This window comes from Moschus berezovskii, chromosome 22, assembly GCF_049115385.1.
Source record: "Moschus berezovskii isolate FMDL1 chromosome 22, NW_MosBer_1.0, whole genome shotgun sequence".
Classification (NCBI taxonomy): domain Eukaryota; kingdom Metazoa; phylum Chordata; class Mammalia; order Artiodactyla; family Moschidae; genus Moschus; species Moschus berezovskii.
In genome coordinates this window covers 39,620,743-39,646,166 of record NC_142481.1, presented here as the reverse complement: position 1 = coordinate 39,646,166, position 25,424 = coordinate 39,620,743, and the positions used below count along the sequence as shown (strand labels likewise).

The 25,424-nt window shown below is 48.1% G+C and overlaps 1 protein-coding gene across 2 annotated transcripts in view; it reads left to right on the top strand.

Moving 5' to 3' along the window:
• Positions 1-22,643, top strand: part of LOC129547093 (liver carboxylesterase-like) — a 29,623-nt gene extending 6,980 nt beyond the window's left edge. Inside the window, exons 3-14 of one of the 2 annotated variants that reach the window (XM_088830143.1) lie at positions 1,734-1,878; positions 4,182-4,315; positions 5,373-5,526; positions 7,227-7,331; positions 9,085-9,189; positions 11,535-11,573; positions 13,179-13,319; positions 15,181-15,261; positions 15,622-15,769; positions 20,657-20,788; positions 21,932-22,004; positions 22,277-22,643. In XM_088830143.1, coding sequence (XP_088686269.1) covers positions 1,734-1,878; positions 4,182-4,315; positions 5,373-5,526; positions 7,227-7,331; positions 9,085-9,189; positions 11,535-11,573; positions 13,179-13,319; positions 15,181-15,261; positions 15,622-15,769; positions 20,657-20,788; positions 21,932-22,004; positions 22,277-22,460 — 1,441 coding nt within the window. In that variant the 3' untranslated portion in view covers positions 22,461-22,643. The remainder of the gene's footprint in view (positions 1-1,733; positions 1,879-4,181; positions 4,316-5,372; positions 5,527-7,226; positions 7,332-9,084; positions 9,190-11,534; positions 11,574-13,178; positions 13,320-15,180; positions 15,262-15,621; positions 15,770-20,656; positions 20,789-21,931; positions 22,005-22,276) is intronic. The other variant, XM_088830144.1, reaches the window with a different exon arrangement.
• Positions 22,644-25,424: the final 2,781 nt, after the last annotated feature.

Below are 25,424 nucleotides of genomic sequence, written 5' to 3'. Positions count from 1 at the left end.
TATTTTTGGATTAAGTTCCTTCCAAGAAATGATATTTTAAAGTAAGTATTTTAAAAAATTTCCCTTCAGAAATATTCCAACTGCACCCATTTAATTAATACATGAAAAGCTCCATTAACTAAATTTTTGGCAATGCTTGGGGTTATTAAAAATGGCTTCCACGTATTGAACAGTCATTATATAATCATTTTTTTATTCTGCATTGATTTGAATATTAGTGAGATTGACTGATCCCTTTATTAAATGTTGAATTTCTTCTTTTATGAATACTGTACCCCCTCATGTTGGTCATATGGGGAAAGCTCCCCCAGGATGTAAATCAGGAGGTTCTCTTTGGAGCTCTGACTCTGCCACTTGACAACTGTATCATCCAAGCACCTCGGCGCCTCAGTTACCTCATTGACATACTGGAGGTCATCACGCCTGCCTTCTGAAAATCTGGAAACGTGGTTTGTAATGTTCTTGGAAACATAAGCGCTGCATAGTCTGGCTCTTCCTGGCTGTGTGACCTTGGGCAGGTTCTCTAACCTCTTTATGCCTCAGTTTCTCAACCATAAAATGGGGATAATAATAGAACCTATGTCAGAGAACACTGAATGAGTTAATATATAAGGAGATTTAAAACAACAATTGACACGTCTAGAGGACTGAATAAATATTACCTATTATCACCTCTGGTGCCTCTTTCTCTATAAATCAACTTGTTTTAAAATATATAAATTTATGTCTTTTTTACTGTGCTGTGTCTTCGTTACTGTCCACCAGCTCTCACTAGTTCTGGAGAGCGGGGAGTACTCTCTAGTTGCAATGCTTGGACTTCCCGATGCACGGGCTTCTCATTGCGGTGGCCTCTATGTTGGGGAGCACAGGCCCCAGGGTGCTTGAGTTTCAGGACTTGCTGCACGTGGACTTGGTCGTTGTGGTTCCAGGGCTCTAGAATGCAGGCACAGAGGTGTGGCTAGCGGGCTTAGCTTCTCTGAGGCATGAGGAATCTTAGTTCCCCAATTAGGGATCGAACCTGTGTCCCCTGCATTGGCAAGTGGATTCTTAATCACTGGACCACCAGGGAAGCCACATGTTGCATATTTTAGATATCCTATTACGGCAACCTGTAGCTCCAGGCTGTGATGAGTTGCTGACAGAATTTTAGCATGTCACTGCTGCAAGATCCTTACAGAAATCCTCCCCTCACTACACCAGACAGATTGGGGCCCAGAGCAGGCAAGGCATTTGCCCAAGGAAACCCAGCATATCAGGAAGAGGCAGGGCTAGGATGCAGTTCTAATGCTGCCCCACAAATATTTGACCCTGATCAGTTGTAGACCCTAAATATCTGCCGTTTGATTGATTTCTCCTGGTTTCTGGAAGTCTCCTGTGGACTAGAATGTGTTTCCCTGTGGGCAGAGTATAGGCTCTCTACAGCGGGCGTCATACAGCGCTGGTGTGGACCCAGGCATGCAGGAAATGGTCCCATCAGCACTTTAGGGCAGCATCCTACCTTGACCTGGGGCATTCCAGAGGCCTAGGAAGGGAAGAGGGTCAGGTCTGACCGTACATGGTCCTGGGAGACCTTGATTAGCCTGCGGATTCCCATCGCATGCCCCAGGTATGGTAAGAACAACTCTATTTACTGGCCTGAAGCTGGCAGTCCAAGGCCTTTGATGACCACAGGAGACATCTCCTTGGTCAGCTCTGATTAAACCTCAAGAATTCTCTCTCCTTGCCCCGCACAGGTGCTCCCAAGACCCAGTGGGGGCGCAGTTGCTCTCGGATCTCTTTACCAACAGAAAAGAGAACATTGGCCTCACATTTTCCGAAAACTGTCTTTACCTAAATATATACACCCCTGCTGACTTGACGAAGAGAAGCAGGCTGCCGGTAAGCAGTGGGAAACACTGGTCAAGGCTGGTGTAGACAGGAAGGGGTTGAAGGCAGTGTTGGGTGGAGGTGTCTTGGGCCCGAGGGTCTTCTGGGGCCCGAGGGCTTTCTTCAGCACCACAGCCAAACCTGACATCAGGGAGCGCAGGTTGCCCACGCCTGTTTCCCCTCGGCCAGAGTAGGGCCCCTGGGGGAGATTGCTGCACATCTGCAATGCACATTTGAATTTTTCCAGGGTCTCTCATGCTAATAGATGGACAAGAAGGATGACTTTAACTGCCAGGTTAGGAATCTGATACCCAGAGAGGGTAAAACGTCACTTCCATAAAGTTAGAGCTGGAAGGAATCTTGGAGATAAGCCAACAAGCCAACGCTTCCTTTACAGACAGAGAAACTGAGGTCCTGTGAGGGGAAGGCGAGGTCGCAGAGTAGGGGTGGCAGGACTGGAGCACGGGGCTCCTGGAACAGCCGGGAGCTCTCTGACACACGCTAGCACGGAGCCTGTGTGTGGCCTTTCCTCAGCACACAGAGACCCTCTCTGACAGCTTCCTGTGACTTGGTGTCACAGGTTGGGGGGCAGAGCCTGGAGCAACAAAGATGTATTTTCCTTGGCCTTTGCCAGCTATCAAGATTTTCTTGTATTTAATTTCACTTCCTAATTGTTTTGGCTAAAGCTGATGACCCAGTGAGTCAGCATTTCCAGAAAACATGGAACCCAGAGACAGAGCCGACTTCTAGACTCAAGCTGGACGTCTTCAGGGCAGGTCTGCTGGAAAAGGAGCAGTCAGTGAGGGTAGAGACAGGGCTGGGCACACCCAGCCATCGCCCAGGAACACCCCTGGCATGGTGCCCAGATTCGGAGAAGGGTGTCTGTGAACTTGTGAGTAGAAGCTCAGAGAGGTGGGGACAACTTTTCACTCATTCATTTCTTTTCCCTGTCATGTACTCAGTGCTCCCATAGACAGAGCTAGAGTTAAGGCTTAGGAGAAAGGAAAAGCATAAAACCATGACCACACAGCCCCTGCCTTCGAGGATCCGCACAGAACTGGACTGGCCTCTTCAGGAGATCACTGCTGACCAGCCTGGTCTCAGCGATCACTGCAAACTCAGTCCCTCCACCTGGAGGTAGTCAGGGAACAGAAGTGTTGGAGGAGCAGGGGCTCTGGGAACCTGAGGCTGGAGAATCTCTACTGTGGACACAGACTCTGGAACCACAGGGTCTGGGGGTAAATCCTTGTTCCACTTTTTACTGTTTCCTCAAATTGGGGATCATCACACACAAGTGTCCAGTGACGAATATGAAGATGTATGGCAGTGTCTGGCACAGCACATGAGGCTAATCTTCCTGATGCATTAGTTAGAGGTGAAGGGAAGGAATTCCTCCTGCCCCAACAGCCAACCTCCTGCACCATGGCCGTTGGCTGCTGTGTGCCGGGTGGCTCGACATGTGGCCTCTGCAGCCAGAATGCTTGGGGTCAAATCCTATCTCCACTGCCTAGAGGCTGCGTGACCTCAGGGTGGTTCAGTGCCTCAGTTTTCTTGTCTATGAAAAGGGACAATAGTAATTCCTTTCAATGCATGGTTTATTTTAAATGCTTAGAATAATACTTGTCACATAATTTAAATATGAGTTCTTTGATTTTTTGATTAACCAAATGTTTCTGTTGTTTTAGTCGTTTTCACTTTCGTTCTCTGTGAGCTCCTTAAACTGAGGGCTGTGTGTTATGAACTATCATGTTCACGCTCATCCTCAGTATTACTCAACCTAGTAGGTTTTCAGATCATATTCATCAAATGGTTGAAGACTTCTTGGAGGAGGTAGTTTTAGGCTGGGCGTGGGAGGATGGGTGAGATTTGGGGAGTGGAGGAGGCAGCAGGAAGGCATATTAAGATGAGGTACCACCCAGGGCGTGTGCTTCTTAACACGATCATTCATTCACTTGAGAAGTTGAATTCACCACACAGAAGGTAACTAAGATGAAGCTGAAACCAGCTTCTAACCAAGGGCTTCTGCATGCTGAGTGTGCTGAGCTGGGTGAGGGGTCCAGGAGTGAGGGTGGTGGGAGTGTTGGGGAGGAGAGGATGCTTGAGCTTGGCTGTCCCATGATGATGTTCTCAGCATGAGGAGCTGAGAGCAGGTGGCACTGGGGCAGGGGAGATAGGCAGGGGCAGCCAGGGAGCCCTGAGTGGGGTGGTGGCCTGGGCCGCAGCTGGAGAACGGGGAGGTGACCAAACCAGACAGCCTCTGAGGTCTTCCCCAGCTCTGCCTCCAGTGACCCTGTGGTTGCATCCTCCCCGTGCAGGTGATGGTGTGGATCCACGGAGGTGGTCTCATGATGGGCGGGGCATCAACCTATGATGGGCTGGCCCTCTCTGCCCATGAAAACGTGGTGGTGGTGACCATTCAGTACCGCCTGGGCATCTGGGGATTCTTCAGGTAAGACCCTGGACTCGCCTGGTGGCACCTTGCCCCCAGTGTGGAGGTGTTAGAGCCCCACTCCCATCAGGCAAGCCCTCAAGGGATCCTCGTTAGGTTTCCTACTAAGACATCTGAGTCCTCTCCGAATTGGGCTCCACCTACCTTCTCATTCCCCAGCCACCCTGGTGCACTTACTTCTGAGCTCTTACACAGAAAACTCCTAATCTCCCTGACAACTCCTACTATTCCTACCAAGCCCAACCCAGTTGTTATCTCATCTGAACTACTTGTCTCTTTTTCACTGTGCTGCCTGGCACGTTGCTCTGTCTTTAAGATGAGAGTTACCATGCAGCCGAGCACTTAGAGGCTCACACATCTTTCGTCCTGGGGAAGTAAAGAAGGGGTAGACTCATGTGGGAGCTCTGTGAAGTCTTGTAGGTGAAGGAATGGGTGCCTGGAACTGGGAAGTTATAAGGAGCATCTGACTACAGGGGTTCATCTGCTGGGAGGAGCGTTGGGTCCACTCACCCCATTTCCTTCCTGGACTTTGGCACATGCCTGAGTGAAGTCTTAAGTCTCCCACGTGGATTCTCTGGGGACAGGAACCAGGTTTCCAGCAGGCAGTTACTGAGCTTTTCCCAAATGCACTGGTGCCAGGAGATCTTACCCTGAGATGCTAGGGGATGGGCCAGGGGAGGGTTGTCCCAGGGGAGTCATGTCCCAGGATGTATCCCCTTCACGGAGACCCCTCAGCTCTTCCCCACCATGGCCCGTGTCTGCTCCAGCAACAGTGTAACTGCGCGTACTCGTCCCAATTCCTCTCCCCCAGCCTCTCCTCTTCCACGTGAGCCAGGGTTTTATCTCGACTGTACCAGATGCTCAATCAGTAGATGAAGGATAGATATTTAGAGCCCTACAGCAGAATAGGATGGAAGAAAATGAAGATCCCGTGTGAGGGCTGTGGAAGCCCAGTCCTTTCCAGAAGGCTCACCTGGACCCCCAGCCCCATCTCTGGTCCTCAGGGCCGTGCCAGGACCTCTCTGCTCCCAGCCCCACCCTGTTCTCTTACTCACAGCACAGGGGACGAGCACAGCCGGGGAAACTGGGGTCACTTGGACCAGGTGGCCGCACTGCACTGGGTCCAGGAGAACATTGCCAACTTTGGAGGGGATCCAGGCTCTGTGACCATCTTTGGAGAGTCAGCAGGAGGGGAAAGTGTCTCCGTTCTTGTAAGTCTTCCTGGCCCTGATGGGCTGCTGATGGGACCCCTTGCAGACCAGCCCATCTAGTCCTGGGACCTTTACTTCCAAGACCTGGATTCAAGGCTGACCCGACTCTGTTCAGCATCAGACGGTGGAGAGTTAATGGCCAGACTCCCCTTGGCCCCCGGGAAGCTCAGGGCTCAGCTTAGCCTCCGGGGCCGTAGCTGCAGCCACAGCTGCGACAGACACACTCTTCCTGTCCTGTGTCGGTTGAGCTCATCCTCTCCTTCTTAATCATTTTAACATTTGGACTCGCCTCACTTCTCCTGAGATTAGGGGTGGGTGTAAATGATTAATCAGAGGATCCAACTTGAGGTTGGTCTGAGTGCCCTTGTCTGACTTGAAGCCAGGCCTGCAGTTCAGGGAGACACGAGCACTAGGAACAGGTTGGGGTCCCCGCTGAGGGCTCTGAGGCTTGTCCATGCCCAGGAGGGAGGGCAGCAGTCTCTGGGGCTGAGGGATGGAGCTGGGCTGGGGAGAAGGGGAAGAGGAGGGATGGGGATGGGACAGGGGACGAGGGCCACTGACAGGACCTGGGAGTGTGGTGTGGGGAATGGGAATGAGGGAGGCACCAGGGAAGCAAAGCTGGAAAGCCAGATTAGAAGGTGCTGGGAGCTGTGAGAAACACTCCAGCTACCTCATGTTTGAGCAGAGGGCTAGTGCTATTACTGTTTTTTCTCTTTTTCTGTGGCCGCTTGACTTGGGGAATTCTAGTTCCCCAACCAGGGATCAACTGGTTCCCCAACTCAGTTCCCCAACTGAGCCCCCTGCATTAGGAGCTTGGAGTCTTAACCAGTGAACCACTAAGGAATTCCCTATTTCTGCTTTTTTAAAATCAATGTTGGTTTCACAACTGAACACTCTGAGGAAAATGTTTTTATTTTTCATTAAGTGGAGAAATAAAAGTACAGAAAACCTCAAAGAAGAAAAAAATTCATTCACATTCCCATTGTCTGTGGAGACTCACCGTGAACATGTTGATCTGTATTTTTCTAATTGTTTCCCATGATTCTATCTATGTATTCATCTAGGTGGAGTTTCTTAAATATGAGTTTCCTTAGCATTATACAACAACATAAACGTTTATCTAGAAGTTGCACACCCTTTCATATTCTGTGTGTACAGTCAAGTAGTTCCATTGTGAGAATGAAAGATAGCTTATTTACCCAGTCTCACAATGCTGCAACCGTGGCTCATCCCCAGGGTTTACTATTATAAACAGCATGAGTGTTATTCACAGTTGCTGTGTACCTCCATGCTCATTTTGCTTAGGATAAATTCCGAGTAATCAAACAGGAAATCAGGACTGTGCCTTTATTTTCTTTATTTTATATTTCCCCAGCCAGATTTAAAATTTTTTATTTACTTTTATTTTTTAATTAATTCCTACTGGAGTATAGTTGCCATAAAAACTGTGTCTCTAAAGTGTTGCTAGGAGTTGCTGAGCTGCCCTTCAGATCGTGTTGATGGTTGTGGTCAGTGGGCGCCACACGCCGCCTGCTCTGTCCCTCACTCTGCTCCTGCCTCCTCCAGCTGAGGTTTTCTCACAGGGGCTGGCCCCATGGTCTCCAAGGGAGCAGCCCAGGACAGGGTTGTGGATGGGTGTAGCTCTTGTAGACCACCCTCCGCATGATATTAAACTCCATTTCTCAACACGGTCCTCCCAGGTGTTATCTCCCCTGGCCAAGAATCTCTTCCACCGGGCCATCTCTGAGAGTGGCGTGGCCCTCACTTCTGTCCTGGTGAAGAAGGACATGAAGGCTGCAGCCAAGGTAGGACTGTCCCCACACCATTTGCTCTGCTTTCCTGGAGTTGTCGAGGGCTGTTCTTAGAATGGGGTCTGACGTGAGGGTAGCTGAACATGTAGGGTGAGGACACACCTCTCCCCACCTCCCAGTTATACCGCTGAGCAAGCTGGGAAGAGAGCTGAAGCACTTGCCAAGGTCAGCCGGTGACAAGGGCAGAGCTGGACTCAGGCTCGTGACTCTGGGCTGCCAGCCCCGTGCACTTTGCACTGAACATGCGTTCCAAAGTGTGCCAGGTGGGGTGCTGCGCTGAATGTATGTCGTTGTGTGTTGTCTCTCTCAAGGCCTGAGATCAGGTGAACTCATTTACACTGTGGTGGCCTGGAGTGGTTTCTCCCTGGGGACTTTGTGATGAGCCGGGTGCCTGAGAATGCTTCATGGCTTCATTGATTCATGCAACAGATAGTTTGGGGATAACCTGATACCTAGATTCTATTCTCAAGGAGGAGAGGAGTAGTGATTACATAATTTTAGCAGTTATAAAATGTCAGTTGTACCTAGAGCAATAATGGAAGCTATCCGAGGTCATAACAGAATCCAGAAGGAGCACTTTGTCCACAGTACAGGGGGAGGTTTTCAGGAGAGGCTTCCTGAAAAAAAGAAAGAAATGATCAACGAGTTGAGATGAGAAGGGTAAGCAGTAAATTACTTGGCAAGCAAGGAATATCCAGGAGACAGGAACAGTCTGTGCTAATGTCCTGTGGCAGGAGCAGATGTCTTGAGAGACTGAAGAGGGCTGATGTGGGCAGAGCAGGAAGTGCAGGAAAAACCTGGAGAAAACTGAGCATGGGATCATGGCAGGGCCTGGTGAGGACTGTGTCTTTACTTGGTGCGTGTTAGGAAGACTAGGAAGGGTGAGCAACACAGGGGCTCTGCTGAGCAGTGTGCCTTGGACTCAGTAATGCAGAGCGTTTTGATCAGGCTGCGAGCGCTGATTTGGAGAGCACGGGGCGCAGCACCGACTGAAGGGACTGGGAAGTAGAAAAGGAAGAGAAGGGGCTCCATGAATTCTTAGAATTTTTGAAAATGTTTTCAGAATTTTAGGATATTAACAGCAGATGCCCATTGATCAGGCTTAGGTCCAAAAGGGGAAGCTTATTTAAAGGAAAGAAAGGTCTCAGAGATGGGACTGGATTTTGCTATCAAACAGGACAAGAAATCAAAGAATGGAGAATCTGAGACTCTTATTTTGCACTCTTGCTGTTTCTTTCTCCTCTACTTCTTCCTGTGCCTTTTTATTTTTCCACCGAATACACGCTGAGCACTGACGTGTGTCAGGCCCTGGAGCAGGCTCCGGGCAGCCCGCACACACTCTCCAGGGCCCCGTCATCGTGGCGCCTGGCTTTTCTTCTGCATCTCCCCCTCTGGCTTTACTTTGCAACTGACTGGCCTGAGGTGAGATGGTTATTAATTGGATGAGTCAAGATATGAAATTAGAAACTGGGATTCTGGATTCCATGCTCTTAAGCACCCGCTCCGTGCTGCCTCTCCTTAGGTGTTCAGCTTTGAGATCATTATGCCCACTTTGTTTAACAGAGATTAGGCAGCAGAGGCTGAGGAATATAAGTGGCATGCCTGGGACCCAGGACCTACTGGTCTGGGGTGTTTACTGCTACCACGGACTGCCTATAGCAATGGAGGTTGGGACAGAACACTCAGTATTGATGGAGGGAAGAGGCATGGCTCGTGAATTCTGCTGTCACCTGTGCTCTCTCTACAGCAAATTGCTGCCTTTGCTGAGTGCAAAACCACCACCTCGGCTGTCCTTGTTCACTGCCTGCGCCAGAAGACAGAGGATGAGCTCTTGGAGATAACACAAAAGATGGTAAGTGCACCTACTCTCTTGGAAACACAAGCCCCGCACCCTGGAAACATGGCCCCAGGCTTCACCATTTCAGCTTCAGTCCTCTTGCCCTGGAAAAACTAGCTGGGACGGTTTCTCAGTTCCAGGAGCAGTGTCAGCCTCTGGATCTCGGTGGGAAATTTCCTTCTTTCTTTTTTATTTTTATGAGTATCTCAGATGTTACCAAAGACATTAAATAACAAAATGAACAGCTGAACAATGACCCCTCATATTTATCGAAACTTACCTTTTCCAATCTTGTTTTCTGATATATTTTTAAGGAATTAAACATTACATATGCTCAGCAATAGTTATCACCTTGAATTTTAGGAATGGGGTTATGTAGAACAAATAATTTCAGAAACCTCGCCACACCTTGTCTCAAAACCACCGCAGTTATGACCCAGTGGTAGCCCAGTTTTCTAGGTTTTCTGCATGTCTGCCTCAATCATCATTCTGTCATAACTGTTTATCTACCCATTCATCCATCCACCTGTTCACCATTCATCAGTTCGTTCATCATCTTATTATACATCTGTCCATCTATCGATGAATTAGAATTCATTAGTATCTTTTCATCAGTCCAATATCAATTCATCTATAACATTCATTCATCTGTTACCAATCATCTGCATATCTATATTTTATCACCCATCTCTGTAAAATCAGTGAACCATCTGTCAGCTAATCTGCTGGGTATAATCCATCTGCCCAGTTATCCCCCCAGTTCATCCATACGCCACTTAGTGATCAATTTCATCAATCCATGCATCCGTTTATCCATCCACCCATCCATCCATTCATCCACCTCTGCTAGGTGTATGGATGGAGGTAACAGAGTGGGTGATGCACACATAATTGGATATAGTCCCTGTAGGAGAAAGACACATATAGACTTATGTGGATTAGGTGTGGTGGGAGTACAGAGAGGGGAAGCATTCATTATAACAAGCAGGGCTGCTTCACAGAGAAGGTGACATTTCAGGATTGATGGCAATGGTGGTGGGTCATCACAGGAAGTTACAGCAAGAAGGATACCCAGAGAACACCACATTTAGAGCCAGTGGGAACTGTTGGAGTAGCCTGAGCACCTGGACTCTCTGTCTGGACCCTGGAATCCTGAGGCTACTCCTGGACTCCCAGGGACTAGACTCCAGCACTGGACTCTGCTCTATTTCCATGGTTTAAGTCCAAAGTAGCCTTGAATCTTGGTTTCTCAGGCTCAAATAAGGTGACCACTGTGCTCAAAGATAAACACACAACTGTTTTCTGGTTGTATAAATTTCTTTTTGAAACTCCATGTGGCACAAGAGATCCACCTTATTAGGGGGAGATTCGGTTACTTTGGGAAAACCCAGAGAAGCTAAGAGTCCATGTGATTCTTCTGAGATCGTCTGAGATCATGTGGAAGTGTTTCCAGGATTATCTTCTCTCCCTATTACACACACACACACACCTGGATTGTGGGCCTACAATACATAATGGAGGGATCCTTATTGGGATTTTCCCTTACAGGTCAGGCTTGTTAGCTTCAGAATCACAATAGAACTAGTACAGTCTTGGTAAGCTCACAACAAAGAGAAGTGTGGGGTGGACTGAATTTCAGTCAGCTTGTATGAGTCAGGATTTTCTAAAGCAAGATAAGAAAACTCATCTCAAAGTGCCTTGAGAAAGGAATATGTTGTAACAAAATCTTTAGGTAACTCACTGACAAGTCTAGGAGTTGATGGCTTCAGGCATGCCTGGATCCAGATGCACATATGATGCTATTAAGAAACTGTCTCTATCCCTCAACTTTTACCTTTCTGTGTTGGCATCATTCTCAGACTCATTTGTCCCCTGGGGAGATTAAAGACAGCAACAGTACTCTAGTCTTACATACTATGCCCTTAGAAACCCTATTTCCCAACGATTGCAGCAAAAAATTGCGTAAACTCTATTGAACTGACATGGGCACATGTCCGCCCCTGAAGTAGTCCCTGAATTCAGGGATTTGGTGCACCAGAGGTCACATACAGATGCCTGCAATCATGGAGTGAGATGGGAAGGGGGGTCCCCCAAAGGAAACTCGGGGTGTTGTTGCCTGGAGGAAGACGGGGCAGTGGTGGAGGGCAGGGCGGCTCAGCAGCAGTCCTCTGCAGAGCTCCCCTCCCACAGCCACCCCTGCACCCTGTGCTGGTCCCAGGGGAGGGCGTCCTGCCCGCTTCCCTCCAGCCCAGCCAGGGAGGCGCCAGGAGGGAGCGCTTGGTACCTTAGGGCACAGCTCACCGAGGTCAGCTTTCCTCCCAGAAGCCTCCTCACCACAGCCTCTGTCTTTCTCTTCACAGAACTTTTTCGCTCTTGATTTACATGGAGACCCCACAGAGGTAAGGACCTTTGATTTCTTGAATACACACGTTACATTTTGACTCCTTAAGCTTCAGTTAATGATTAGAAAAGAATGACAGAATTCTTTGTGTGGAATCTTAGTAAATCCTAGTGTTTACAGTGCTGACGCCCGGAGAGGGGCTGTGACCTCCTGGGTCTCACAGCTAGGACGACCATATAATGGGACCAGAACCTGTACCCCGACCCCCAGGCCAGTGCTGTCCGTCATCAACTCTGTGTCCCGGTCCCCAGCCAGCCCCTAGTCTTGTGTATATTCCTAAAAACGCCCAGTTGGGAGAAGGTGGATGAGAAACCTCCACTGCGGGGACTGGAGATGACGGGGTAAGGGCTCTTCAGGAGGCTTCACGAGGAGCCCGGATCATCTCCTGGGGGCTGCAGGGTTAACTGGCTGTGCAAGTCGCACTGTTTCCATATCTGTGGGGAAAGGAGCCGTGAATCTCAGTTCTCAGGACACCACTCCCCTCCCAGTCTCACAGGAAACTTCAAGAGCAGCCTCCCCGGGCTGAAAAACATTGAGCCCTTGTTGACTGGTATTTCATTATCAATAAATATTACATATAACTATCTGTAAGAAATGTTTATTATATAAGGTATCTTTATACAGAAACATTTACAGAACAAGGTTGAAATAATGTGACCAAAGGCTCTCAGGAACCTGATCCCTTATTTCGCCGAGGCAGCAACTCAGTATTCACTAAATCAGAGTCATGGTGACTTTATAGAACTTAAATGTGACGAATAATGAGAATGTTACCAAGTCAAGAGGAGTTCCTGGTGCTGGCCAATTACGACCTTTAATCAGAATGCTCACAATCTGGGGAGATGGCGGACTCACTTTCCTCCCCAAAACCACCAAGTTTCTGTTTGGCCGTGAAACTTTTTAAGGAGCAACAGAGAAGTCAACTCAGTCCATCCGTGAGATGAGGGGTCCAGAGTGACCACCATCCCTGTCTGCCTGCAGGCTGGTGTGCAGGTTGCTGACTCCTCCTGATCTTCCTCTGGGTGTTATCTTGTCCTTATATTTGGGAGATTCCAGATGGGTCAGCTAGGGAAGAGATCCGATCATCTGCGAATGTCTTATTCTTCATTTCTGCTTCTTTGATCTATGGGAAGAACCAACAAGCTGGGCAGGGCATTGGGGGATTAAAAGATCTGAAAGGGGTGCTTGGGCTGAAGATGAGTAGAGCATTGGGAGGCCAGGTTCAAAGGTTAGTTATCTTATAGCTTTTCTAAAGTGACCAAAAAATGGGGGGCTTCCTTGTGAGGCTGGTTTCCTGTAAGAGGTGCTTATAAGAGCTGACTGTAGATGGTGAGGTGCATAGGGATATAGTAATGTATGCTTTTCAAATTAAATACACGTTGTATTGGATATTTTTATACCAATTTGAGTGAAAATTTGCCCCCATCACCTGACTCTTGCTGTCTCCTGGTCAGAGTTCTGCCCTCTGGGGTCCACAGACTTAGCCCTGAGCATGTGGCACCGGCCACGAGCACAGGCTGGTTGTGAACTTTGGCAGGTGGAGACGGGGATACGGTTGTGAACTGGAAGGGGAAGCACAGACAATACTCTGCCTCTTCCCCAGACCTACCCTTTCCTGCCCACCGTGGTTGACGGAGTGCTGCTGCCAAAGATGCCCATAGAGATGCTGGCTGAAAAGAATTTCAACACCGTTCCCTACATCGTCGGAATCAACAAGCAAGAGTTTGGCTGGCTTCTGCCACTGGTGAGAAAGTGCAGGCCTCGTAGACTTGTCTCCCCTGCCCATCATATCACCCCTGCCATCCCTGGTCACATCACCCCTCACATCTCTGGTCACAGAACCCTTCCTTCTGCAGACCCCTCTCTAGGACCAGGGCAGCTGTCCCCTTCATACAAAAGTTGACATTTCCATGGAAACCGTCTCCGATGGTCCACACTGTCATCTGGGAGATGTAGCACTGGGGACCCACGTCCCCACACACTCTCTGATTGTCCTCCCATCCATGAATCCTGAAATGTTGGTTCCAGGAGGGCTGTAGAGATCACCATTTGGCAGATGAAAAACACAAGGCTTGGAAAGGGCAAGGGGCTCAGGAGTTCTGGAGAGTGAGGTCTGGAACCTGCAGCCTCTCCCCTCGGGTTTGGTGCTTTCATGCTTTCTCCACAAATCCGCCCCACTCCTATACCCATGCTCTCAGTCATTCACCGGAAAAAGTCAAAAGAGCCTGCATCTTCCTGGGTTAAAATTGACTTCAAAAGTTAGGAAGTACTTTCCTTTCTGCCAAAGATAAACAAAGCTGGACACTAAGTGACATGGTAACAGATTTGATTCAGTTACACCCCTGCTCTAGGGAAAAGATCCATCGTGAACTGAACCCAATCCCTGAAATGAAAGCCTGGAGCTTATTTAAGGAGTGGATGGGAGTGGGGTGGGGTGGGGTGAATTGTACATGTGACTGGACCACCTGGATTTGTTAGCTGGCATTTATCTGGAGAAGAAACAAACTTCTGTCTTTATGACAGGAGGCAGTGGTGTAAGTAGAATCAAGGACCCCACTGAAGTTAGACTTTATCATCTCAAAAGGACTGGAGGACAGAGCAAGAATTATCCCCTGAATGTTTGTTTTTCATAGAGATGGCTCTTAGATCCTTGAGCAAACAGTTTGGGGTAGAAGAGTTACATCCAAAGGGGCAAAGAAAAGATTTATACTTACAAGGTTTCTAAAGTACTGCTCTAAGATGGGTTTCATGGACCTACCTGCCCATCACCAGGTTTTGGCTGAAACAAACAGTAAAATCTCCTGGCAGCCCAGAGCTCTTTAAAGGAGCCTGCGGTAATCCTGGGGACATGGCCTTAAGCTTCCTGCAGCTGTTCTAGAGTGTGGTCAAGTCTCTTAGGACAGAGTTCTGTGGGTCTTCAGCACGTTTTCAGAGGTTTTACCGAAGAACCAAAATCATAATGGCAGTATTTGGGGCTTTCTTAGTTATCTGACATGGCAGGGTATTTGTGGGGCTGTGTCCTCTGCCCTAGAGCCTTCCACTTCAACACTAGGCTGGCTGAAACCTTTCCTTTCTGTCTTGATGACCACTGTGGGGGCTCTAAGCCTAACTCTGTGTGTGTGTGTGTGTGTATGCATGTATATGCTTCCCTGGTGGCTCAGTAGTAAAGACTCTGTCACCAGATGAGATGTAGGTTCAATCCCTGGGTCAGAAAGATTCCCCTGGAATAGGAAATGGCAACCCACTCCAGTATTCTGGAAAATCACATGGCCAGAGGAGACTGGACGGTCCATGGTGTCACAAAGAGTCAGACACGACTTAGAGACTGATCGTGCACATGTGTGTCTGTGTGTGTGTGTGTGTAAACACACACACAAAGACTGGGGCAGCTTCTGTTAACAATTACATTATTCTTTTTGCACTCCTTGATCTCTGGATGTGAAAGTCCATTTGATTCATTGATTGTACCCAACTCTTCAAAGACCCAAGACCATCAAGACACGACAAAGTGACCTTCAGCCTGCGTTAGTTTGCTTTCTTGGTCACTTTGGTTTTTCCTGCCATTACCTGGTGATTTCACAATTGCTTAACCTTTGTTTTAACAGTTCATGGGATATCCAATCTCTGAAGACAAGCTGGACCAGAAGACAGCCACATCACTCGTGTGGCAGTCCTACCCCATGCTGGTAAGAGGCCAGGAATCACGGGAACTCAGGGGTGTGCAGTTACAGCATGGCTTCTAAAGTGAAAATGAAGAAGCGCTTCACCTTTTCAGCGATCGCTTATTGCAATAGAGTTTTTCAGGTGGCAGAGGGCTGATTAAAAGTGGTTATCTCATGCCATTTTAGGGAAATGATGTAAGTTTATTTTGTGATTGTCAGAGGGTTTTAAAAAAATAACCTAAATTAGATTTTGCTTATGTGCATGAAAAGCTACAGGTTTGTTTTCATGGCTTAAATGGTTTTGTCTGCACAGATAATTCATAAGTCTGGTCTCCATTTTGTATTTAATTTTAACAGTGGTCACTTTCACTTGATCTATTTCAGAGCATTCTGGAGGAACTGGCTCCAGTGGCCATTGACAAGTATTTAGGAGGGACAGATGACCCTGTCAAAAAGAAAGGCCTGTTCCTGGACTTGATAGCAGATGGAATGTTTGGTGTCCCATCTGTGAACGTGGCCCGTCACCACAGAGGTGAGTCCCGCACATTGAACAGGAGGAGGTCACCGCCACGCCACCATCACTGACTCCTGCCCAGACCTCACCCCAAACACATAGGTGGAAACTGCTGAGGGTCATCAATCCAAAACTGATTGCATCTGGGGCACTGTCCTAGTTTGGTTTCCACCAGAAGCAGACTCTGAGAAAAGGATCCAAATGCAGGTAGTGTATTTGGGGGTGATCCCAGATAACACTGGTAGAGGAGTGGAGAAGTGACGCAAATGGAGACGGAAGTCAGTCTACACTGTGCTGTCAAGCAAGTGTCCACCGTGGATACCTGGAGCTGCGGAGCTCTGGGAAATCAGCAGGAGACCTGGCTCAGGGTTTTCCCGAGTGAGTGGCAAGAGAGCTGGGGTGTTTATCCTCCAAATTCCATGAGTCATCGGTTGAAGGTTGAGAGCTGGGGTGTTTATCCTCCAAATTCCATGAGTCATCGGTTCAGGGCAGTTAATTCCCTGATGCTTTGACCTTCTACACACCTGGGCAGAGTGGTCTCTGGCTGCCAAAGACCTCAGGCAAAGAGCTGCAGGTATGGGAGGTGGAACTCAGGCCAGTATGCCAGGAGGCAGAGAATGTGGGGAAGCACCGACAGCCTCTGCCCAGAGTCCCTCACCTGAATTACAGTAGTCTGTGGGACCACAGGACACATATTGGAGGTTTTGTCTTAGAAGCCTTCCAAGGTCAGAGCTAGCTGCAAACTAGTTTGTTAGCCAGTGGAGCTGGGGATAGCATGAGGCCAAGCATAGGATCAGGAGTGTTGTCTGGAGGACTTCGCTGATGATCTGTGGCTAAGACTGTGCTTCCAAGGCAGAGGGCAGGGGTTCGAGCCTTGATCAGGGAACTAATAGCCCGCATGCTGTGCAGTGTAGCCAAACAAAAAAAGGGAGTGTTGTCTGGGACCAAGAAAGTACAAAGGACTCAGCACTGGAAGAGTATGGTCTGGTAAATGTCAATGTCTGTGACCGACTTAGGTTTATCCCAGTGTGTTCTGTGTCTACCACAGGACCTTCCAACACTGACCCGAGTCTGTGTGTGGGATGTGAGGTCAGCGATGGATGAGCCCACCTGGAGAAGAGGTGTTCTTTTTGGGTACCTTTTGAGTTCCTCTCAGGACCCTTCCTTTCCTGGAGCCCTCATTCACCTAGTCTGCAAACCAGGAGATGGCGCTTTGGTCCAGACCTCTCTGCCTAACCGTGCTGCTGCTGCTGTTGCTGCTGCTGCTGCTGCTAAGTTGCTTCAGTCGTGTCCGACTCTGTGTGACCCCATAGACGGCAGCCGACCAGGCTCCGCCGTCCCTGGGATTCTCCAGGCAAGAACACTGGAGTGGGTTGCCATTTCCTTCTCCAATGTGTGAAAGTGAAAAGGGAAAGTGAAGTCGCTCAGTCGTGTCCCACTAGTAGCGACCCCATGGACTGCAGCCCACCAGGCTCCTCTGTCCATGCGATTTTCTAGGCAAGAGTACTGGAGTGGCTTGCCATTGCCTTCTCCGGCCTAACCATGCTGCTGCTGCTGCTGCTGCTAAGTCGCTTCAGTCATGTCTGACTCTGTGCGACCCCATAGATGGCAACCCACTAGGCTCACCCATCCATGGGATTCTCCAGGCAAGAACACTGTAGTGGGTTGCCATTTCCTTCTCCAATGTGTGAAAGTGAAAAGTGAAGTCACTCAGTCGTGCCTGACTCTTAGTGACCACATGGACTGCAGCCTACCAGGCTCCTCCGTCCATGGGATTTTCTAGGCAAGAGTACTGGAGTGGCTTGCCATTGCCTTCTCCGCTAACCATGCTAGGAGGGTTTTAAACTTGGAGACTTTATAAGCAAATAAAATGTAGCTACAGCTGACATAGTCTGTCCCCAAGTATTCAGTAATTTTGAGGTGCTAGCTACCACTTCCTCCTTCCTAAGGTCCTGATGACCAGCCAGGGGCTGCCCGGAGTCAAATCTTCTTTCATGTACTTGGTCTTGCCTCTTGCTGTGTGTCTGATTTGTAGTATCGCCTTCTGCATCCGTGCCGTTCCCAGCCATGCTAGGCTTGAGTTTTCTTTTATCTGACTTCTCATGACTTTTTTTTTTTTTCTGATTTTTACACTCTTTATTTTATATTGGAGTGTACCCAGTTACCCATCCTGTGATCGTTTCAGATGGACAGCAGAGAGACTCAGTCATCTAGGTACATGACATCTCACGACTTTGAATTCAGGGTCTTATTGCCAGCACTTCTTGGAGCTTATCATTGTTATGTTTTCATTATTGTAGTTCTCTCAATCTCTTTTTGCTTAAAAAACGTGTTACTCTAAAAGAAAAAAGCATTTTCTGAATATGAAATTAATCTTACCATTGTATAAAGTTTTGAAAATAGGGGAACATATACAGAAGCAACTATGTATCACTCATAATTCCTTCACCTAAAGTATCAGCTATAAAGTTTTGACATATTTTCTTTTATTAATCTTTCCATATCTTATGTATAATTTTAAAATTATTATATTGTTCACAGAACACTGTATTGTAGTCATTTCCTCACTGTTAGTACTGTTTCATGAAAAATCTCAATTATTTCATGGCATGATGGATTAAATTTCCTTTAGTGTCCCTCTCCTAGTGGATCTTTAGCCAGGCTGCTCATTTTGATGCTACATACAGCATCATACTCAGCCTCGTGTGCATATATCTTTAGCCACGTCTCAAATCATTTTCTTGTCGTTGGTTTTTTAGAAGTGAAACTATTAAGCTGGGCTGTTGGAGCATTTTAATGTTCTTGATACATTTTGTGAAATTGCTTTCCAGTGTGTGAGAGTGCAGATTTCTTAATTATCTCACCTGGGATAGTCAGATGAAAAGAATAAAAATGATGCTGCCAATTTTCTACAAGTCCTTCCTCACCAGAAAAAGGAGAACTTTGCATGTTCTCATCACTAGCTTTCTCCCTCCTCCTACTTCTCTTGTAGCTCCTGAGTGTCATTATTGAAATCTCTGATCTACACTTCTGTGAAGATTATGTTGTGATTCAAAAAAAAAACAGTAAGAGGAAGGGAAAGAAGATTATCATAATTGAGTTCTGTCACTCACACTAGGTCTTTCTTGTATGGTTGGGTTCTGAGTTTCTTTCTCGTTTTTGCCCACAATGTGCGGCATACTGGATCCTGGTTCCCTGAGCAGAGATTGAACCTGCGCCCCCTGCAGTTGAAGTGCAGAGTCTTAACCACTGGAACACCAGGGATGTCCCCTGAGTTCTAACACTTCTGAGTGGCAGAAGCAAGAGTAAACACCCTCAATACAACAATTTCTGCTTGACCATGAAGCACCTGTTTAGCACGTGGATTATGAAACCATGGAAGGATTGTTTGTTCCAAACAACACCTCTTGCTAAACCAAGGGTGACATGATGGGGTGGAAAAAGGAGGCAACTAAATTATGCTACATCCTCCTGTCAGGGTGGTGTATATTGTTACACCATGGAGTGGACAAATATTTAATAATATAAAGAAATTATTATAGTCATTACAAAACTACATATCCAATAATACCCTTATTTTTTATACATAAGTGCTAAAATATTAGCAGAGGCTTCTTTGAGTGGTGTGATTATAGGTGATCATTGTGTTCATTTTCCTTTATCTGCATTTTCCAAACATGGTAGTGTCCCATAGTGGGGAGAAGCTGTGATATCTCCGCACCAGCCTGCCTTGGGGCCTGACCCTTCCCCATTAGAGTCCCTGGCTGCAGCATAAGCATCAATGCAGAGCACAGAGCTCCCCAGGTGGGGGGCCCACGAGTCAGCCCTGGAGCAGCAAGATGGGCATCTCTGCTGAAGCATCAGCAGGAAAGTGACGTCTTCTTGGGGCTTCGAGAAGGGGATGGAGAGAGGGGAGAGGGGAGGGAGGAGAGGCCAGGAGAGAGGGGCTGTCCCCTTCCCCCTACTGCCACTGCTGTACCCTCCCCGGGCTGCGCAGGAAGCAAGACACGGGAGAGGATGGACACAAAGGAAATACTGGATTGAGGTTTCCTGGGACACGGGCAGTAAATTGTCCTCTTTCTGCATAGGTTTGTGTTTCAATATCTGCACTTTCAGGCCAACAACATGAATTTCCTTGAATTTGCTTCACTCTTAGTAGGTGAGAAAAACACTGGAAATGCTAAAAAATAGGCAGAATCGAAGGCACCTGTTGAGCTGCAGGTATTCTCCACAAGAATGAAAAGTTACCCGCTCTCAAAGCAATGCGGGCTTCCCAGGTGGCACTAGTGGTAAAGAATCAAGAGACATAAGAGATGCTGGTTCGATCCCTGGGTTGGGAAGTTCCCTTGGAGAAGGGCATGGCAACCCACTCCAGTATTATTGCCTAGAGAATCCCATGGACAGAGAAGCCTGGCGGGCTATAGTCCATAGAGTGGCAAAGAGTCAGACAAGACTGAAACGTCTTAGCACACACATATCAATGAAATGCAGTGGTGTTTCTGTGTACATAAACTGTATGTATCTAGACGTTCTATTGTGTCAATGCATGGGTAGGCAATGACGTTTACGTGTATTTACCCAATGCCTCTGTAATGATAGTTATTTTGAATCAATTTCTTCAGAGTTTCAACATTTATTCATTCATTCCATAAACACCTGGCTCAATCTAGTTCTACCTCCACCACTAATACACCCTTAAGTCATAGAATTTTTCCCAGACGCTTCCTGCAGGGACACAGAGCGTCTGGCACACGGTTGGCTCTCACAGTGGGCAGCTGCTAATAATATTGTTGTTGTTCCCTCAGGACCAGGTGTGCCACGAATTTCCTGATTGCTCACGCCCTCTCGAGACCTCAATACCATGCGTCTGCTGAAATGAACTGTGTATGAATCCATGTCTTACAGATGCTGGAGCCCCAACCTACATGTATGAGTTTCATCATTGCCCAAGCTTCTCACCAGAGCTGAAACCAAAGACAGTGATAGGAGACCACGGGGATGAGCTCTTCTCTGTCTTCGGGGCTCCATTTCTGAAAGGTGATGGCCCTTTGATGACTATAAGCTTGGAGTTAGAAGATCAGGGTTCAAGTTTTGATTTGGTGACCTTGGACAGTTCCTCCTTCTCTCCAGGTCTTACTTTCACCAAAACAACGTTGAAGGACAGACTCCCAACCTTTTTTTTGCTCTTATGTGCATGATGAAGAATGTATATCCTTGGGTCTTCACCCATGGCCACTCTAAGAATCTAGACCTGGGCATCAGCACGATGGGAACTGGGTCACCCACAGGGCCCTGCTCAGGGGTAGAAGGCCACCACTCACTCCACACTCATAAGAGCACATGAGAATGTGAGTGATAGTAAGGTTAGAACTGCTGTCAACCTTGAACAAGGACTAATGTGTCTGTATATCTAACCATCCATCTAAAGCTCATATCTTTTTAAATTAAATATATTTAAATTATAATATTTTAAAGACTACCTCTCACAAATGTCCTGAAGATCTTTAATGTCTTCACCATCAGCAGTTATAGACAACTTGTGTGTGACACACCCCAGGGCTGTGCCCCTGGATGTGATGGATGACTATTTGGGGATCTTGCAGCTTGGTTATTTTTCAGATTCTGTGAAAACATATGTGGGTGAAGGAAACTGAGAAAAAACCTAAAGGAGAGCATCCTGGGAGGTGGGGTTAGTCTAGCAGCAACCCTGGGGTGTGTCCCTGAAACATTGAAGGGGGAGGGCAGTCAGGTGGGCACAGAAGACAAGGCAGTCAGCTTATGGATTGACTCCAACCCTTCACTGAGCCCTGGTGGCTCAGATGGTAAAGAATCCACCTGGAATGCGGAAGACCAGGATTCGATCCCTGGGTTGGGAAGATCTCCTGGAGAAGGGAACGGCAACCCACACCCGTATTCTTGCCTGGAAAATTCCATGGACAGAGGAGCCTGGTGGGGTACAAACCATGGGGGTCACAAAGAATCCGAATGACTAAGTCCACTGTCAGTAGGTGACAGTCAAGCTTAAAAGCTTGAATAACCGAAGATCTTCTTACAATGCAGGTTTTAACACAGTAGGTCTGGAGTAAGGGCCCCATTTCTGAACTTCTAACAAGTTCTCAAAGGCTGCTGTTACCCACGAACCACACTTTGAGTAGCAATGGCTTTGTCTCCTCCTCACAGATGGTGCATCAGAAGAGGAAATCAATCTCAGCAAGATGGTGATGAAATACTGGGCCAACTTTGCTCGGAATGGGTGAGCTGCTGGCAGAGACGGAGCAGGGTTGGGACGGGACAAGGGACAGGGTTGGGGGAGCTTCCAACGAGTGATAGTCGAACACCCCACCATGTGACCTCCGACATGAGAGCTCCCTGTGATGGACTGGCTGCCCAAGACGTGGTCAGTCTCCTGTCTCTGGAGGCATATGAGCCTTTGGCAGAAATGAAGCCACAGGGTCCCTGACCATCTCAGAGGGTTGTTGGGACCACACTGTTGCTTAGGTAAATTTCTATTTGATTCTGTTTCAGGAACCCCAATGGGGAGGGGCTTCCCCATTGGCCGGTATATGATCATAAAGAAGGGTACCTTCAGATTGGTGTCAACACTCGAGCAGCTGAGAAGCTGAAAGACGAGGAAGTGGCTTTCTGGAACGAGCTTCTGTCCAGGGAGGTGGCAAAGAAGGCACCACACCTAAAACATGTTGAGCTGTGAATGGGAGGCTCAACTGGGCCCCCAGACAGGGGTTTCTCTAGAAGTGTTTATGTGCCAAAGAGGCGTCTTATTGTGGAGGCTGAGGAATTATCCGATGGCAGTGGCAGAGGGCAGGGAGGGGGAGTTTCTGTTTCTGTGGCCTCAATTTGGAAATAAATGTTCTTCTGGAGACCAAGCCAATGTCTTTGTCTTGTGCTGGAATAAAGTCATCCTCCTCAGTGAGAGAAGGATGAAGACCGTGGGCACCATTGGCAGGAAGGTGCTCTGGCCGTTCTGGCGTGACGTCTGAGCATGCAGAGTGGAGCAGGCTGGGCCCTGGGAGGTGCTGAGGGGGACGCTGCATCTGCTCCCTGTCTCAGGGCCATCCACAACTCCAGTGAGAGGATGCGGGAGACCAGAGTGCCGTGTCCCCCTCCTCCATGCAGAGCTGCCTTTAGAGATGGAGGCGACACAGCCTGAGGCTGTCCCGGAGTGAGCAAGAGGGGACCTGGGCTTCGCGACACTGAACATGGCTGCCTGGCCCTTCCCGTCCCTCCCACAGTCTGCAATTCTTTCTTCAACTCACGTGTTATCCTCTAGGCCCCTCCCCAGGCCATCTCTTCCAACAACTCATATGAATGCTTTCTGTGGCCTGGACCACATCAGGGCCAAGCAGTGGCCACCTTGGAGTGAGTCCCTGAAGTGTCACCTAAAAACTGTCTTTTTCAGAATGCCTGGGGTGACTTCTGGCTTCTCCTGGGTTGTAGAAATCTCTAAAAAATGCCACTCCCACCTTAATACAAAAAAATTATATTATCCTTATAGTCATGACCTTTTCTGACTGTTTCAGAGCGGTTGCAAGGCAAACCATTACCCTGAAGTTTCAGGGAAGATGGGCACTGTGGAGGAGACACGGGATGTGAACATTGGCTGACCGTCTGCCGACAGGCGGAAGATGGAGTCACTGCACGTGTGAGTAGCATGAGTACAGTGAGAATCAGCTGCTAGAGGCCGACGGTGGGTGAGTACGGGAGTGTGCAGTCCTCAGGAGCGCAGACCCATAGGGGAGCTTACACCCACTGCAGGCCCTTCTCTGGACCCCTCCAAGGGACCCATGAGAAATAACAGTAATAGGTAGTAGCTGTTATTATTCTTATGCCGCTAAGTCGTGTCTGACTCTTCTCAACTTCATGGACTGTAAACGGTCAGGCTTCTCTGTCCATGGGATTCTCCAGGCAAGAATACTGGAGTGGGTTGCCAATTCATTCTCTAGGGGAGCTTCCCAACCCAGGGATCGAACACACGTCTCCTGCATTGACAGGCAGTTTCTTTACCACTCAGCCACTGCAGAATCCCTTTCTCTTGGATTGAACATCAAATAGCAATTCCCTCCAGCAAACACCAAGAGGCTGAACACCTGGAATCGATTGCATTCACTTAGCACACCCTGCTCTTTAGTAAACACCAGCAGGCTCTCCTACTGCTGAATAAACACCAAGCAGAGGAAAACATGAAACCCTTCCCTTGGAACCAAGTCTCAGGTACACTCACCCTTCCTTGACAATGGCTAGGAAATTCCCTCCAAATTCAAGTGAGTATGTGGATTTCCACTAGCCAAGGGCTAGCTTTGAGGAAAGGGCAGCTTTCAGCCTGAGCTAGGGAGGAATTTGCAAAGATTCGGAGTCAGGCCACTTCAAGGATCTGTCAGGGGTCCTGTCAGTAGCACTGGGAAAGCCAAACCAATGTTCCCTGTGAGGAGGAGGGGAGCAGAACCACCCAGGTGACTGTGGTCCGCACAATGGGGCATTGGTGAAGTATACCCAGAACAGGCGCACATCTTCAGTGAATATACATGCAGCTTATAAAAGTTTCTCATGTTAGTAATTTGTTCTTCACATATTTAGGTGAATGTATGTATTGAAGGGAAAAATGGGTTTGATATATTTTGTTTCAAAAAATTTTTTAGAAATCCTTTTATTGACCAAAGTTTAAAACTGTCGTGTAAAAAAAAAAAAATAGATTTTTTTTTCATGGTGTTTTAGAAGCCAGCCCTGTGTAGATGTCAAGAAAGAGGTGTGTTGGATTTCGTCCCCTCCAAGTAGTTTTCCAGGCTGTCACCAAAACTGAGTTTGCAAGGATTCCCAGAGAAGGAAAATGAGGAATTGAAAACTTTCTCTGCAAACCATACTCTTAACACCAATAGAGTAGAAACTGCCATTGTCTGATGCCCTAATTATCTGGACGATGCTTTCATTTTGAGCTGAGAAGCTGAAGATATGAGAGCTGACCACAGTGAATAGGGGTGTGAGAGGGCTACTATCTGGGCCAGAACCCAGGTTTCTGGGCTTCCACTCCAGTTCGTCACGCCAGTCCTCATGAACATGAAGTTTCTGTGTCCAAGACAAACAAAGGAAAACAGGGCCAGAATAAAGTCAACAACTTTTATTACCACTCAGGTATTTCATAGAAACAGGAATGTGGCGTCGAGTCAGGCTGTATGAAAAAGAATAAACTGCAGGTTTGTCCTGGTTGCTCTGTGGAACCTGGGGCAGGGTCACCCGTACATCAGGTGCAGTAGTTGTACTTCTCCGAGGCCCCTTTGCAGACATAGCCCTGGGCACACTTGGCACAGCCCACAGGTCAGCAGGAGCAGCAGCCTAGGGAAGCAAAGGCAAGGAAAAGTCAGAGCACACGTTATCCAGCAACACCCTTCCCACCAGCAGGCCTGACACAAGCTGCCCTGACGCCTAGACCCTGAGTTTCATGGAGTCTGCTGTCCTGACATCATTGCTGTTGGTTACCAGGTTAAGCTTTCCTGCCCCATGTTTACCCAGGACAGGGTACAGGGCCTCAGAGAAACAATGACCAGAGCCTCTGGGGACAAGAGAAAGCCAGCTCTCAGAGCCATCACTTAAGAAAGAATGTCCTCCGGGTCAAGGTGGAGGCCATGACCTTCACAGAGCACCTCCCAGTGGGAATAGGGAT